This window comes from Gavialis gangeticus, unplaced genomic scaffold (genome assembly GCF_001723915.1).
Source record: "Gavialis gangeticus isolate Ggan-Ray unplaced genomic scaffold, GavGan_comp1, whole genome shotgun sequence".
Lineage (NCBI taxonomy): Eukaryota > Metazoa > Chordata > Crocodylia > Gavialidae > Gavialis > Gavialis gangeticus.
Genome location: NW_017729014.1, coordinates 7,201,450 through 7,215,752, shown reverse-complemented (window position 1 = coordinate 7,215,752; position 14,303 = coordinate 7,201,450). Strand labels below are relative to the sequence as shown.

General features: G+C 44.2%; 2 protein-coding genes across 2 annotated transcripts; both read right to left on the bottom strand.

Annotated features, from left to right (window-relative positions):
• Positions 1–1,724: 1,724 nt before the first annotated feature.
• On the bottom strand, positions 1,725–3,395 carry LOC109293891 (transcription factor HES-5-like). The gene is made up of 3 exons (XM_019512048.1): positions 3,301–3,395; positions 3,021–3,186; positions 1,725–2,908 (listed from the first exon to the last, which is right to left on the bottom strand). The coding sequence occupies exons 1-3, from the start codon at positions 3,352–3,354 to the stop codon at positions 2,658–2,660; spliced, it is 471 nt and encodes a 156-aa protein (XP_019367593.1). The 5' UTR covers positions 3,355–3,395; the 3' UTR covers positions 1,725–2,657.
• Positions 3,396–11,750: 8,355 nt separating this feature from the next.
• LOC109293635 (transcription factor HES-5-like) lies at positions 11,751–14,303 on the bottom strand. Its single transcript, XM_019511670.1, has 3 exons — positions 13,493–14,303; positions 13,053–13,233; positions 11,751–12,833 (listed from the first exon to the last, which is right to left on the bottom strand). The coding sequence occupies exons 1-3, from the start codon at positions 13,556–13,558 to the stop codon at positions 12,571–12,573; spliced, it is 510 nt and encodes a 169-aa protein (XP_019367215.1). The 5' UTR covers positions 13,559–14,303; the 3' UTR covers positions 11,751–12,570.

Genomic DNA, 14,303 nt, shown 5'->3' with positions numbered 1-14,303 from the left:
TGCCCTCGGGCAGCTTGGGCAAGTCCTGACAGCTGGCTCTTTGTTCTGTGACTCTGGGGCAGATTCATTTCCTCATTGCAAGTACTGGTTTCTTAAGTTGTTGTTCTTTGTGTATATGATCCTTTAATCCTGTGAGATACAGGGAGGCTGGTAAGGAATGGAGGAAGATACAGATTTAATTGCAATGAGAGAGATTTAAGAGACGGAAGCAAATTTAGAGTGTTTTTATGACCGAAGCAATAAATATTAATAATATAATAATATAATTAATAATGTAACGAATCCATAGATCATTAGATCTTCAAGCACCTCAAGCAGGAGGTTGGTATCATTCCCATTTTACAGATGGGGACACTGAGACACAGAGAGGTGAAGTGATAAATACGATCACCAGTGTCAGGTCTGGCAATAACACCTGAGTCTCCTGTGGGCCAGTGCAATACTTTTTAACGCGCTGCCTTCTGACATAGATTTTCATTTTTTTGTCCCCAAATCTCCCTTCTCTGGGCCCTAATACTTCTGTCATTGGCCTCGGTGACCAAAGTGCTGTCGATTTTAGTGGCATGGACATAAGCCCTGTGCATTTTGGCTTTTCCCCACCAGGATGACATGAACAATTACACACATTTTCCATTTTGTATAGGAAGAAAATGTGAGTATCTGAAGTTTTTTACAACAACAGCCTTTGTCTCACACCTGTATAATAAATGACAGCAAGGGAACATAGCACAAATTCCTTTAGTAGCACTTTTTTCACATGGGAGATGGTTTTCCCTAATTCAGAATGCCTCTAAAACAATGGTCCTGCTTTTGACAGGTCTCACAGGTAAACTTTCTTAATCTGAGTGTGGAACTGAGACTCTCTGCTTTGACACTCCTGGTCTCTGTAACCTTTGCCAGATAACTTGGGTCTATATTTTCAAATGGGCATTGCTTTTGGAGAGCTCCAGACCTAGTATCGGTAAAGTGAGGATAGTAAGACAGGAGGGTTAGAAGGTGCTTGTGTAATTATTTGTTAAAGAGATGTATCTGGTGTGTGACTAACTAGTTGCAAAAGGGTCAGTGGCAAACATTTGGGGCTGTGAATCTGTTAAAAGAGCAGGAGAGCAATGAGAAAACTGTTGCAACAGAGTTCCTGCCCCATGTCTGTGTACAGTCTTAGTACCAGGGCCACCAGCCTTGTGTCCAATATTTTTGCCTTGTTAAACCCAAAAAGTGGATGTCAGCCAGCACATTCAACAACCCCACTCTCACCCTCAACCCTCCTTCCTCCCTTCCCTTCCCCACCCCCCTGCCCTTCATTACTGAAAACCTCTAATTACAGCAGGTGAATTTACAGAGAAGGTTGAGTAGTAGATAGCTTGAGGCTGATCCTGGCACATCTCATTCCCTTTGCCTACTCCCTTCTGCTTTCCACAGCCAAGGAGGGCTGATTGAGGTTCTTTCTGGATCTTTGTCAGTGCCACAATCTGCTTTAACCCCTAGTACTTGCTTAATTTCTATGCAAACCTGGACTGCTCCACAGCTGAACTCTGATTCTTCTGTATCTATTATGCCTCCAGATACATTTGTAGTACAGTGAGTAGCTTGAGTGTGTCACAGCTGTGAGTGCAGTGTGGACACCTCTTCGACACAGCAGTTCTTTAAATCACAGGATCCTGCAAATCATTTTACAAGAGAGGCCCCAGCTGGCAATTTCACAAAGAAAAGAACAACTCACTGGATACAGATTCAGTAACCAGATTTTATTTTCACTCAGAGCCAAAATTTTTGTGACTTTTGAAATGCAAAATAATGCAAAACAGATTACAGAGTCAGTGCATCTTAAATGAACATATCACTCCAAGGATGGTAGCAAATCAGCAGTTTCCCCCAAGCACGAGGGTACCAAAAGCACAAACAGAATTTGTACAGTCACCTTTTCATGAAAGGCTTTGCTAAGCATTTCCTGTAAATTCGACAACACATGCCGTAACTTTCCTTTCCTATAAGGGTACAAGTGAGCTATTGCCTTTACAAAAGGCATTGCACATACTAAACCTAGCAAATTGTGCTCTACTCCGAGAGCCATACATCCTGAAGAATTTCCTCTACAGAACTGGGGTTGCTTTTCATAGTACGCTTAGCGCACCCTACAAATATTGTAGAACTTGTTACGGCAACCAGGTGAAAGCCACATTTTCAAAGGTGTCCCCCAATTCAGCTACCCAACTTGGGATTTTCAGCTGTGGCTGGAGTCAAGCAGGGGTATCTCAGGAGTCTTGAAACGTGTGGCTGAGATGGAGGTGCTCCCGCTGAGCAGACACCTTTGAAAATGTGAGCCTATACTTCTTAGAAGTTACTTAGTTTTAACCCAGCATGCGCATGCACCACCTCAGCGTGGTCGCACACCAGGAAACGTTCCTCTCTGAGCAACTCTTTTCAGTCGTCCTCCCATGAGGACTACAGGGCACATTCTTTTAGAATAACTCTCCAAGTAGTGGGAGCTTTTAGGTCCTTCTGGGAGAAGGGAAACTGATGTCCAAGCATCATCATGCTCTGTAAAAGGAAAGTGCTCTTCCCTACTCATTAGAGGAGTGCACATACTTGCACAGCAAGTTGCAGGCTCCTCTGGAATACAAGCACATGTCCAGAAATAAAACAGAAGTCCATCTCATCTACCAGGGCCTCCAAAGGCTGCTGGAGGGCTTCAGCACTGCCTGTTTTGCAGGAGCTTGGTGGGAGAAACAGGAGGCTGCAGAAGAATTTGAGTCTTTGGCAGCCACTTGAGATCTCTGGAAGTGGCACAACAGTTTTGTCTGAGTTTCCATGTTGGCTGAATGGAGAGACAGGAACTGAAGAGCCTCTTTGAGGCACCAGGAATACCCTTCACTGTAATCCCGCTGCAGATGCTGAGATGAGGGGAAAGCTGGAATAAGAGGAAAGACAGAGTTTTAGACAGGTCTGGCCCAACCTCCAGCCTAGGCATAAATAAAACTAGCAGACAGGAGCAGTTTGAAAACAGAGGGAGATGCACTCACTTTGGCTGTATTTCAGGTAGCTGACAGTCATCTCCAGGATGTCGGCTTTCTCCAGCTTGGAGTTGGGCTGGTGTCTCTGGAACTCCTTCTCCAGCAGGACTTTCAGCTGCTCGATGCTGCTGTTAATGCGATCCCGGCGCAGCTTCTCCACCATTGGTTTTCTCAGCTGTAACACGAGAAGGCAGAGAGAGAATTAGCCACCACCTTTCCTTTCTCATCTGCTCCAGCTAGGAGGCTTTGTTTTGAGCAGCCACTCTCAGACACGTGGTCACATACTTACTCTGTTTTTCTCTTTGGGTGTTAGGATTTCCAGTGCAAGAGTGTTAGGGGCCATTATCCCAGGAGTACAGGTGCCGACTTCACCTCAGATCTTGCTGTTCAGCAAGTGATACAGGGAGCTGGAAAGTGCCTGTATTTATACCCCAGAGCTGCATACAGATGCCTGGGGCCTAAGCTTCTTTGAGTTTCCCACACTCGCTAGCCAATCCATGCGTTTAGCAGGACAATAGATAGAGCATCTATTACAGCATGGTAAATTGACTGTGAATTGCCTGGGGATAATACCCTGCTCCCAGCGGAGCAGGTGGACTGGGGAGTGTGTTACACAATAGAAGCTAGGCTAGAAAGGCTGGGGAGGAACGTGGGAAAGCGTTCGCCATCATTATGTTCACCATCATTATAATCAAACTTGTGCCTGATGTTGGGACCATCAACGTCTCAATATGCTGCCTTTTCCCAGGCTGTGGTGACATTAAGGACAGAAGACAGCTCCCAGGAAGAGAGAACAGCCGCTCCCCTTGTTCTTGTCCTTGTCCAGAGGAGAAGCCAAAAGGGAAAAATTTCAAATTAGAGGGACTAAACCTTTTCATTGACATTAAACCGTGCTTGGATGAATACAGTGCTGGTCAATTTTCAGGCAACTAGTGATCAAAATCAGAAGGGAGAACACACTTTTTTGGGGGGGGGTGTATATTTTTTTAGGAAGTTACCATGTGAATTGCTTTTCGTTCCTCAGTCTTACATGCATTTTGTTTTTTCTGTGACTCTTTACAAACCTTAAGTAAATTATTGTCTTTTGCTTTTGTCTGGGCTCCCCCAGCAAATTAATATCATAACAATCATGCTTTTTCCTAGCATCTTCCATTTAATATCTTGGAGATCTTTGCAGACGAGTCTGAATCAAGCCTGCTGTTGCTTTAGTGTCCATCAGCTAGCTGTGCAATATGAAAGCAGGCAGTATTAGTTGCCTTTACAAGTGGCAAAACAAGGGCACACAGTAATTCAGCCCGTAACCCATTTTGTGCCTTGGTTATCCTGTCTCCAAAATCAGAAGCCTGCAGCACTTCCTGGCTCCTGGCCCAAGCTTACTCGCTTTCTCTTACAGTGCCACGTTTTGTCAGCATGTTTGCTGTTGTATGCCCTCTGAATTAGGTGTACTTGGCATAGTCAGACAGGTGCCATGGAAGTGGGAGAGCAGGACCAGGATGAGCAGGCTCCTGGCCATTGAAGGCAGTGCTAGTTACTTTTTTTTCTGGACTGTTGCCAGAAATCCTGGTTCCTATTCCAGACCTGTTGCATTACTGGTTAACTTGGTTTGAATCAGTTCTCTTCTGGTTACTTCTTTCTCCTCTACCATGGCCCTGTACTCATGAGCGCTTTGAATGACATGTTCATAAAACACACGGACCTGGATACACGTTACTGCCTTTATATATATCAGCAGGAGCAACATTCACTGTTTAAAACCTTGTCTACCCATCTAACACCCAGCTGCATACCGTGGGCTTCACTTAGGGTGCCTTGCAACTATTAAATAGTAAAATCCTAAAGAATAATGAAAGTATTGCATCTGGATATAACCCCTAGCCACAGGGCTCAGGACAGAAGGGGCAAGTTGCAGAAAGAACTGAGCCGTGGGGACCCTGAAAACACTTTTCAAGGGAAAAATGCTTAGGGGGCATTTAAGAGAGGCAGGAAGTTCTGACACACAACAAAATTGCGCTCTCAAAGGGCCACCATACCACAGGCATAGTCAGGACGCTGGGATCAAACAGGTAAGTTTGCAAGGTCTCATGTTCACTGGAGTCCTGATTCTGCTTTGAGGTTGGGCTGCTGTGCTTGCTCAGAGCTCTGTTGGCTTCAGTGAACTGCTGTGTCCTCTTGTGTGCTACATAGTCAGTCCAGGACAGAGTCTGAGAGGGACCCAGAGCAGAGACTAGAACGCAGACACTCTGACTCCTATCCCAGACCTGTTGGATCACTGGTTAACTTGTTTCACAGCCATGCTGATCTGGTTACTTTAGTTAAGCTGAAAAGACCAGATTTTAAGGACCAGATTTTCTGTGCAACTTGGTTTCCCTGTTAGTACGAAGAAGTTTACAAAAACCTCACCTGATGCCTTTGTCAGCCTTTCAGCCCCTTCTCTGTGCCTCAGTTTCCCTATTTATAACACAAGTACTTGAGGCTGCATATAAGTAAACAAGAATCTGCCCTGGATTGTTGTGAGGATAAATGTGCTGAAGTTTGTTTTACTAGCCATGACATTTGCTCATCCAAACCCATTCATACTGCTCATTTCTGTAATACTTCGTGACTTCCTGTGACAGTGAATTCCATAAGTCAGCTTCCCCCTTCCCACCTTTGATAATTTAATGACTTTATTATTATTGATTGTCAAAGCACATCACAAACTTGGGAGCATGGGTCCCCTAGAAAGTTCAGACCCTAAGTCTCTTTATCAGTTCTGTGTTGCTATTGTTATCACTGGCCAACACACGGCTATATGCCTTGATCATCTTTGTCATCGCTTACAGCAAGATATAACTCGCCAGGGTATCTACAGGGTCCCCAGGCTGGTTGTCAGATGCACTGGGACGGTAGATTGTGCCACGCACTGGATGAGAGGGTTGTTCTGTTTGCAGCAGAAGGGCACCATGAGGTGGGAGGTTTCCTTTGGGCAAGAACGCTTTGATCCAATTTCCAGTTCTGGAAATATGAAACGTGTGGTTTTAAATAATGCCATCCTCCCCCCAGCACAATGCTGCCGAGTCCAAAGGATTGAATCACCACCCATTGATTAAAGCATTGTGCCTTTCTCCCAGTGCTGGCCAGATGGTGCAGCAGGCATTAGCTTTCCACTCAGGACCTGCAGAGGCACACTTCTTTTGTCAACAGTTTAACACTGTGAATGGGGCACTGTGTGGGAAATGCTCAGGATCCCGGACTCACACCATCTGATGTGAATGGTGAACCAGGCAAGCCGCCTTGCGTTGCCAGCACAAAACAACAGCCCTCGGGGGTTACAAACTCCAGCTTCTCTCCCTCCCTCTAACCAGTTTGAAAAACGCCAGAGCTATAGCACCACCCCCGCCTCCTCCTGAACACATCCTATTGATGAATCAAAGAAAAGCATCATTCCTTTCCCATTTGCTTTGATTGTGTTCTTCAGGGCTGAACACTTTATGATGAGTGGATATGATAACAGGGAGGGATTTGATAGCAGTCTTTAAATACAAAAAAGTGTGGCGATAAAGAGAAGGGTGATCTGCTGTTTTGTGTGCCCACAGGGGACAGGACAAGAAGTAATGGGCTTAAATTGCAGCAAGGGAAATCTAGGCTGGATATTAAGATGAACTTTCTATCAAGGTGGTTAAGCACTGAATGCATTCTCTGGAGAGGCTGGGGAGTTTCCATTTACTGAACGTTTTCAAGTGCAGATTAGATACTGTAAATATTTTATTGAGATAGTTTAGACAGGGATGATTCTGCCTTGAGCAGGGGGTTGGACTAGATGACTTCCTGCCAGTCCTATTTTTCTATGACGCTACAATCTCTTTGAATTGTTATTCATGATAATCTCAGATTGATAAAACCTCTTATTTTAAGGGTGATATAGGGGACAATTCTGTATGGAAGTAAGTAGGTACTTTGTACAGATATACACAGGGTGACTGTATTTCTACTTTTGTGGGGGAAATTGGTGCAACAGGGTGATTAGAAGAGAATATAATTGTAGTTGCTGTGGTATGCTGTACTATGCTATTCTATACTGCACTAACTTGAGCATCAGCAAAATCTCTTTGTGCATCAGCATGTGTTTGTATATATGTATAGTAAAATTACTAGGTGTAATTCCAGTACAGTCAAGGTAGTTGCCTTAGGGCTGAATTGCTTTTTCTGTATTACTCACATTTAGTTTATGCCATGTGCTATCTGTTTTCTTGTAATATTTAATTTTGACACATTGTAGGATCCAATATCCATGAAAAACACAGACATATTGGGGCATCTATGATAATTGCCCTCATGTTAGAAAACCATGTGTACTGTCAGGAGTTCCTGTTTATATTGGCTAAAAAGTTAGGCACTTCTAAATTATTTTCTTTTCTAATTAAGAGGAAAGCTTCAGTTTATTGAGCAGCCTATAAAGTATGCATGTGCTGCAAGATCAGCCATTATCACCACTCTGTATCCGAGGGAGGAGTTTGTATCTCTCCACTCAGTACCACTGCAGACCCAAAAGATGGCAGGGAAGGTTGTTCTGTGGTTGTTATAAGGTAGCATTTTTGTTTCCTCCTGTGAATGGAGTGATGGGTTGTTAGAAATAAATCACAAAACATAGTACCACCATGGAAATTTATTAGGCAATTCCAGTGTTTGTAAGTTAGCTAAATGCTGTAGCCTGATGATTCCCTTCTTCAGGATCATATCTCGTTGCTGTGAAATACGGGTCCAATCCTGAAAGATACACCAATGCTTGGTTTTTTAGCCATTTGCTCCAGTGAGTTCAGCTCTCTTACAGCTTTGCTCCATTGGAAAGTATTTGAGAGTCTCCTGGTGAATATAACTTACCTTCAAAACTGTGATCGGAGTCTCACAGGAGCAGAGAGGGGCTGGTCTGTCTAGTTATGCTCACTTTGTCATATTGATCATTAAAAGTGGCAGAGGTCTTAACTCCTCACGTAATTGTGAACATACTGCACACACAGAGTCTGAATTCCAAGTAGAAGCAGCTTTCACTGAGGCAAGGTGCATGGCAGTCGTATGGTTGTCTTTGAGAGCAGTCGGTTATTATGGAAAACTGGATGGCCTAAAGAATTGGTAGTGGGCCATGTCTCTGTCCACCTTGCTGTCACTGGATGGTGGACCTAGCCCAGTGATCGAATGGCTAGGGCCAGTAAAACAAGGACTTCTTATTCCAGAAGCAGTTGTTGTGCTTGATACTATTTGGCAGCCCTCTCAGCCAGCTGAGGTATGGATGAGCTTTAGAGATGAACCAGGCCTAACAGCTCAATTGTGGGGCAGCCTGAAGGAGGCAGACTGGCAGATGCATACCAGCATTACCCCTGGCAGCAGGATACCATCTCTGTGATGAAAAATAATGCTCACTCTCCAGGGCTGTGCACCCAGTGTCAAGTTCACATCATTCACTAACTAATTGCTATCCTTTCTACACACCGTCTTCCCTTTCAAGCTACATCTTGCTTTAAGGTAGCTCAACGTATAAAATGTGTCATTATCATACGTGCATTTCTTAAGGAACAGTTACGATTCCTTTCTTTCTTTCTTTTTTGTACCTGACTTGGATGGCTTAAAATTGAGCTGACAGTCCATCCGTGATCCACCTATTTAGTGTCAAAGAGCATAACGTTCCCAAGTTTTAAAAGGGCTTGGATAATACTGATCGATCAACGTGCTCCTTAGGAAAATAGCTCTCCAGATGGTCTATCGGGACAGGAATTGCTGGTAATCACAATGCAGAATCAAAGAGCATCACTAATGTGGGCTGTTGTGAGGCACGCTTCTTTTGTGATCCCTTGAATGCCATAAATAGAGGAAGAAAGTGTGGGAAACTCCGAGAAACTCAAGCCCACACTCTGAGGTTAATAGGTCTTTGTCAGGAAAGTATCCCTGGGCTGTGGGATCAGCATAATAAACATCACCCTCCCAAGGGTAGGAGAGCTCTGCAAAAGGGGAGCATCAGGTGGGAGGATCTGAAGAGCCTGTGTGGATTTGCTTATTATCACAGCTAATAATTAATAAATAGTTAGCAAGACCTGGGCTTTTCTAGGATCAAAGCAGGCACTCAGAATGAGATCTCAGTATTGGCAATAGCAACCTGGCTAAGCTCGCTTGCAGATGCTTCTTGTTGAGACTGAACCAAAGCCTGTGGTTAGAAGTCATCAGAGCTCCAGCTCCAGCCAGGGTCCTGGCTCACGCAAATAAATGGGAGTCTTTCCACTGCTTTGGGTTGGGCTTTTACCTGAAGGCTGTGAGCCTGGTGCTTTCCATATTGGCCCCAGCTTTGTACAGCACTGGGCCTGGTTCTTATTTATGTTAAGGCCCTACTGGAAAGTGGATGGGTATCATTTTTTGTTCTTTCTCACTGTAAAGCTTCTTTAGTGGTATAGGGTATAACAAGGTCTTAGTAGAAATGAAAATTGGACTCTATGCCTTTTCTGACTTTTCTAGGGGATAGGGGTCTAGCAGAAACAGGTTCTGGCCTTATAGGCTTGGTTCTGATTTCACACCAATCTTCCATGGGGGTAAACTCTTCTCCAGGTTTCTGATTTCCTCCCAGTGCAGGTGAGGCCAAACATGCACCCAGCAGCGATGTGAAGTCTTGTTGTTTTCCAAGTTTTCTCTTGATTGTATTTCTGACTTCACCAGTTTAAAATCAAGTTGGGAATCTGTTTGGTACAATTTTTAGCAAAATTCTACAGCACATGTTACTGAAATTAGAGGCATATAAACTGTAGGAAATATTAAAGTAAAAATATACATATACTACCAAAGAGAAATTCAGGTGTTACTAATCTCAGCTGAGGCAGAGGACAGCCTGAATGGAAAATGGCTCAGGGTAGTACCAAACTGCATTCCTACTCAGTCTGAGCGAACCAGAAGGAATGTGTTTCTGATACTCATTTCCAATGGTTTGGTTGGTTGGGTTGCTGTTTTTTTTTGGGGGGGGGGGGGAAGTATATTCAACTGTCAAATATATGAAAACGTAGTTGAATGTGATCAGCTGATAATCAGGGGCTCACACTAATTGTTACCTATATGATTTCCAGGGATTTACAAATATTTATATAAATCTTAGAGTTTGTTTTGTTTCTATCTAAGTGCCCTTTTCAGTGTTTCCCCTTCTTGTGTAAAGGCAAATTTAATCTCCCAAAATGTGCCATATGACTAATCAAACATTGCTAACAGTGAACAGTCAAAGAGAACAGTTTCCAGGATCTATATGAATAATAAGAATGCCTAGCTCTATTTATATGGTACTTTGCCTCTCTCGATTTAGAGTGGGTACCTCTAATTTTTCTGTCGTCCTGGTCCATGGAAATTCAGCTTTTCAAATAAACTGCTATCCTGGAATCCCAGGGGAGATGGTCTCGTGCCATTGGTGGGTCACACAGTCAAGAGGGAACCCTCCTGTGCCCTCCTAAACATAAGACAGGGCTTGGTGGGAATTTTTTTTTGAAAAAAAAATTAAAATAACATTTCTGAGGCTTGTGTGTATGTTCATTTGGGATGTTAGAGAGTAAAAGAACAGCATCCTCTGCTACGTTATTGTGTGAGCAGGATGGCTCTGGGGGTCCCCAGATGCTACCCTGCTAGCTCCAAGGCAGTGAAATCAAACAGGCTTCATTCACTCTTAAGAAGGCTCCACCTGGTACCCACTGTCAGGAACAGGATTGACTGAGTAGGGCATGCAATCCGTGTCCACATGTAGGAGTCACAGGCAGCCCACTGCCTCGGTGTTGCAGTTATTACCCAGGTCATGAGTCAGGGCTCTCAAGCTGTGGGAGGATATGCCTGCTTTGCTTTCTATATTAGGGTCAGAAGGGGAAGGAAGGGTTAAAGAGGGCACTTACAATATATTTGATAGTGGTAATATTTCTACTAATAGGGCTGGGGTTAAGCACTGTAAAGCTTGCTGCTGTGTGGAAACACATCCATGACACAGCTGAGCCCAAGCTAAAGAGAGAGACTAGCTGGTGCAAAATAGTGCCAGCAATAAAAATACTATGTAACAGTTGCATGGAACTCAGATCTTGGAGTGCTTTCCAAATGCTGGGACACTGCTGTGATAAAGGTTTTACAGCATAGGAAACTGAAGCAGAGATGAGTGACATGACTTGCCCAAGGTGTCTCAGCAAATCAGTAGCAGAGTGAGGAATCACGACCAAAAAGGACTCTTGGTTCCTGGGCCCAGGACTTCCAGCTTTGAATTTTTGACATGCAGTTTGGCTTCTTCAGAGGAGAGTGTTACATTTAAAAAAGGGAAATTGTAAATAAATTAATTTGGAAGAGAAAAAGCTGTGTGCAATCCTACCTACTTGCCTGACCAGATATAGCAGATATGTAAATTTCTCTTTAAAAGAGAAAGGAAAAGCCTCATGTTACCTGTGACGCCTGAGTTTAGCAATGTAGGTTCTTTTCCATCTGAAGACTACATATGTATTTTCATGCATGTCTGACCCCCTTCCCTGTCCGTCTGCATTTCTTCTTCACTTTCAGGCCTTGAAATTTTACTGTAATTTTTGATAGCTTTTGTATATCTTTCCAAATGGACAATCCCATCCCCTTTCCAACCATAGTCAATGGGGCTGCTTGAACAAGTAAAAACTGTGCACCAGAGTGAGGATCCCCTGGTGTTTTAAACAGTCGCCCCTCTTATGCAAGCACGCCAACAAAACATTACATTTTAATAATTTCAGGCAAAAAGGGTCAAGGAATAAAATCATTTTATTGACATGTACAGTAAAGGAACCAAAGTCACTTTCAACATCCCACAGAAAGAAAACACAGCAACTTTATAAAAGCTTCTAATCTCTTTAAAATGTTCAGTGCATAACTGTACACTACTTATTTCCCTTCCCCTACCCCACCCTCATAACTTAAGATACAAACAAAGTACTTCCTTTACAAAAGGCATCAATTATCTCTCAAGTGAGATTCATATGCACTGGGCATGAAGAAAATTTTCTCTACAGTAATTTGTTATTATAATAACTTTCCATAAGAGATTATACTAGAATAGTACAGGAACTTCAGAAGCAACAGCATTTCTGAATCACATCTTTCACTCAAAAGGTAAAGACTCGGAATTCTTTATGATACAAAATACAGCCTTAAAAATACCCCTTCTAGAAGAAGGTTGCTGCCCAATACAGGGCCAGAGCAGCTCCTAAATACCCACAGAAAACAGTGAGAAGATTCCCATTGACTTCCCTGGGCATTGCATTGAGGGCTTTATCAAACAAAACTCTGATGGAAGTCACTGGGAGTTTTGCCCTGTAAAGCACCAAAGAACTTGGTCCTTTTTTAGCTTGGAGCCACTCATAAAAACAGCAGTTTCACTGCAAGATACAGACACCATCCTTCACTATGAAGGAAAACTACTTTAGAGACCCTCATTCCTATTGACAGAAAAAAATACCCTCCCTTCCTCCTGGAAATCAGAGTTTCCTACTTGAAAGAGGAACCATTAAAGATCCCTCTAGTTTTGTAGCAAACAGTAAAAAAGAAAGCATGCCCATAAATCAGTCTACCAGGGCCTCCAGATGGAAGGAGCAACAGCAATCTTCTGGGTAGGGTGCTTCCTGGGGATCGGGCAGGGCGATGGGGGTGAGCTCTGCACAGGGGGGGAGCAGGGATTGTCTGGGATCATTTGAGCTTTGCAGAAATGCTTGATCAGCTGGGCTTGAGCTTCCTTCCTAGGCTCATAGTAGGACAGGAAATGCAGTGCTTCTTTGAGGCAGCGCAGGTATCCGGTGTTAAAATCTTGCTCTGGGCTTTTCTGACTGAAAGCTGAAAAAGACGGGAGGAAAATGACAGGTCAGCAGCATGTCCCAGTGTGGGGCAGAGGGACAGTACATGGGAAGGGTTGACTCAGGGGGCCTAATCCTGCATGTCCTTGCTCACATGGATTCATTGTCCTCTCAGGGAGTGAGGACTGGTGTGAGCAAGGGGGCAGTTGCTGTGGGAGCAGCCCCACGGAGAGTGTGATAAAGCATGCTGGGTACCCACCTCGTGCCTGCACCTGGCTCTGCTGCTTCAGGTAGCTGACCGCCACTTCCAGGATGTCGGCTTTCTCCAGCTTGGAGTTGGGCTGAAGTCTCTGGAACTCCTTCTCCAGCAGGACTTTCAGCTGCTCGATGCTGCTGTTAATGCGATCCCGACGCATTTTCTCCACCACCGGCTTCCTGAGCTGCAATTGGGGAGGAGCAGTTCATTACGGATATGCTCAGATTGGATTTATTTACATCATCTACCCTGATTCCTCCTGGAGCACATATCTGTCTGTCTGTCCCCTGTATTGCATCTGTCTATCCTTAGATCTTGTTATATAATTTTGGCTATGTAAATGCACATGGTTGACAGTGGAGTTTCAGATGCCTAATCAGTGCCATAGAATACAGCCCAACACATACTTTCTAGCCCTGTCCACTTAAAGTTGTTCCACTTACTTTATTCTTCTCTTTCGGCAGGAGTTTTTCCTCTATGTGGACCAAGAAACTGTTGCTGGGAGCCATTCTGATCCCTGTCAGTTATGGGACTGATCTCTGGGTCAGGGGCTTCTGTACTGAGCACAAGCCTATGACTCTGGAAGCTACTGACTGCCTCTATTTATCCCCCAGAGCAGCCAAGCAGATATGTGAGTCTCAGGGTTGTTGGTGTTTCCCACACTTGCTCAGCCAATCCGGGCACACGGTCGAACAATAGAGGAGGCATCTATTAGTGTATGGTACATTGACTGTAAATGCCCTGGAGAGAATAACCTTCTGCCCAAACCAACTGGTGGAGTGTGCAGCGTGGCACTGCAGGGCTGCAGGAGGATCTGGGAAAGCACTGACCCTCCAGCTGGTTGTCTGGGATCAATTGCATTCCAGAGTCACAGCATGTGCCAGTCACATTCATCCTGGGGAGGAAGGCACACGTTTTGGGGAAGGCGGGAAAAGGAGCAGGGCAGCCTGTGGGTTAAAATGAATGGCTCTGCTCCTGGGGAGGGTGCAGTTCACTTGGGGTAGGTGCTTGTTTGTAGAATCCTTGTGGTTTCCTTGTGAGATATGAAGAATAAAGCTAAGCATTAACAGCATTAAGTGACAGGCTTTTTGGTAGAGTGGGCTTTAAAGATGTCAGATGAGATTTTTTTTTTGTGGGGAACGTATTTCAGGACCCCATTCAGGTGTAAATGATGGCTTCAGGTTCTTCTTCATTCCAGACACTAGTGTCTGAGCCTCTGTTACATCCATCTGGTTCCATTCAGGCAAGGTGGGC

What these genes read in the sequence shown, in the direction of transcription:
- LOC109293891 (XM_019512048.1), bottom strand. Translation starts at nt 3,354, where the DNA reads ATGGCCCCTAACACTCTTGCACTGGAAATCCTAACACCCAAAGAGAAA. An exon ending in CACCCAAAGAGAAAAACAGA is followed by an intron (nt 3,187 to 3,300) that starts GTAAGTATGTGA and finishes CTCGTGTTACAG; the next exon opens with CTGAGAAAACCAATGGTGGA. An exon ending in CTACCTGAAATACAGCCAAA is followed by an intron (nt 2,909 to 3,020) that starts GTGAGTGCATCT and finishes CTCTTATTCCAG; the next exon opens with CTTTCCCCTCATCTCAGCAT.
- LOC109293635 (XM_019511670.1), bottom strand. Translation starts at nt 13,558, where the DNA reads ATGGCTCCCAGCAACAGTTTCTTGGTCCACATAGAGGAAAAACTCCTG. An exon ending in TGCCGAAAGAGAAGAATAAA is followed by an intron (nt 13,234 to 13,492) that starts GTAAGTGGAACA and finishes CCCCAATTGCAG; the next exon opens with CTCAGGAAGCCGGTGGTGGA. An exon ending in GAGCCAGGTGCAGGCACGAG is followed by an intron (nt 12,834 to 13,052) that starts GTGGGTACCCAG and finishes CGTCTTTTTCAG; the next exon opens with CTTTCAGTCAGAAAAGCCCA.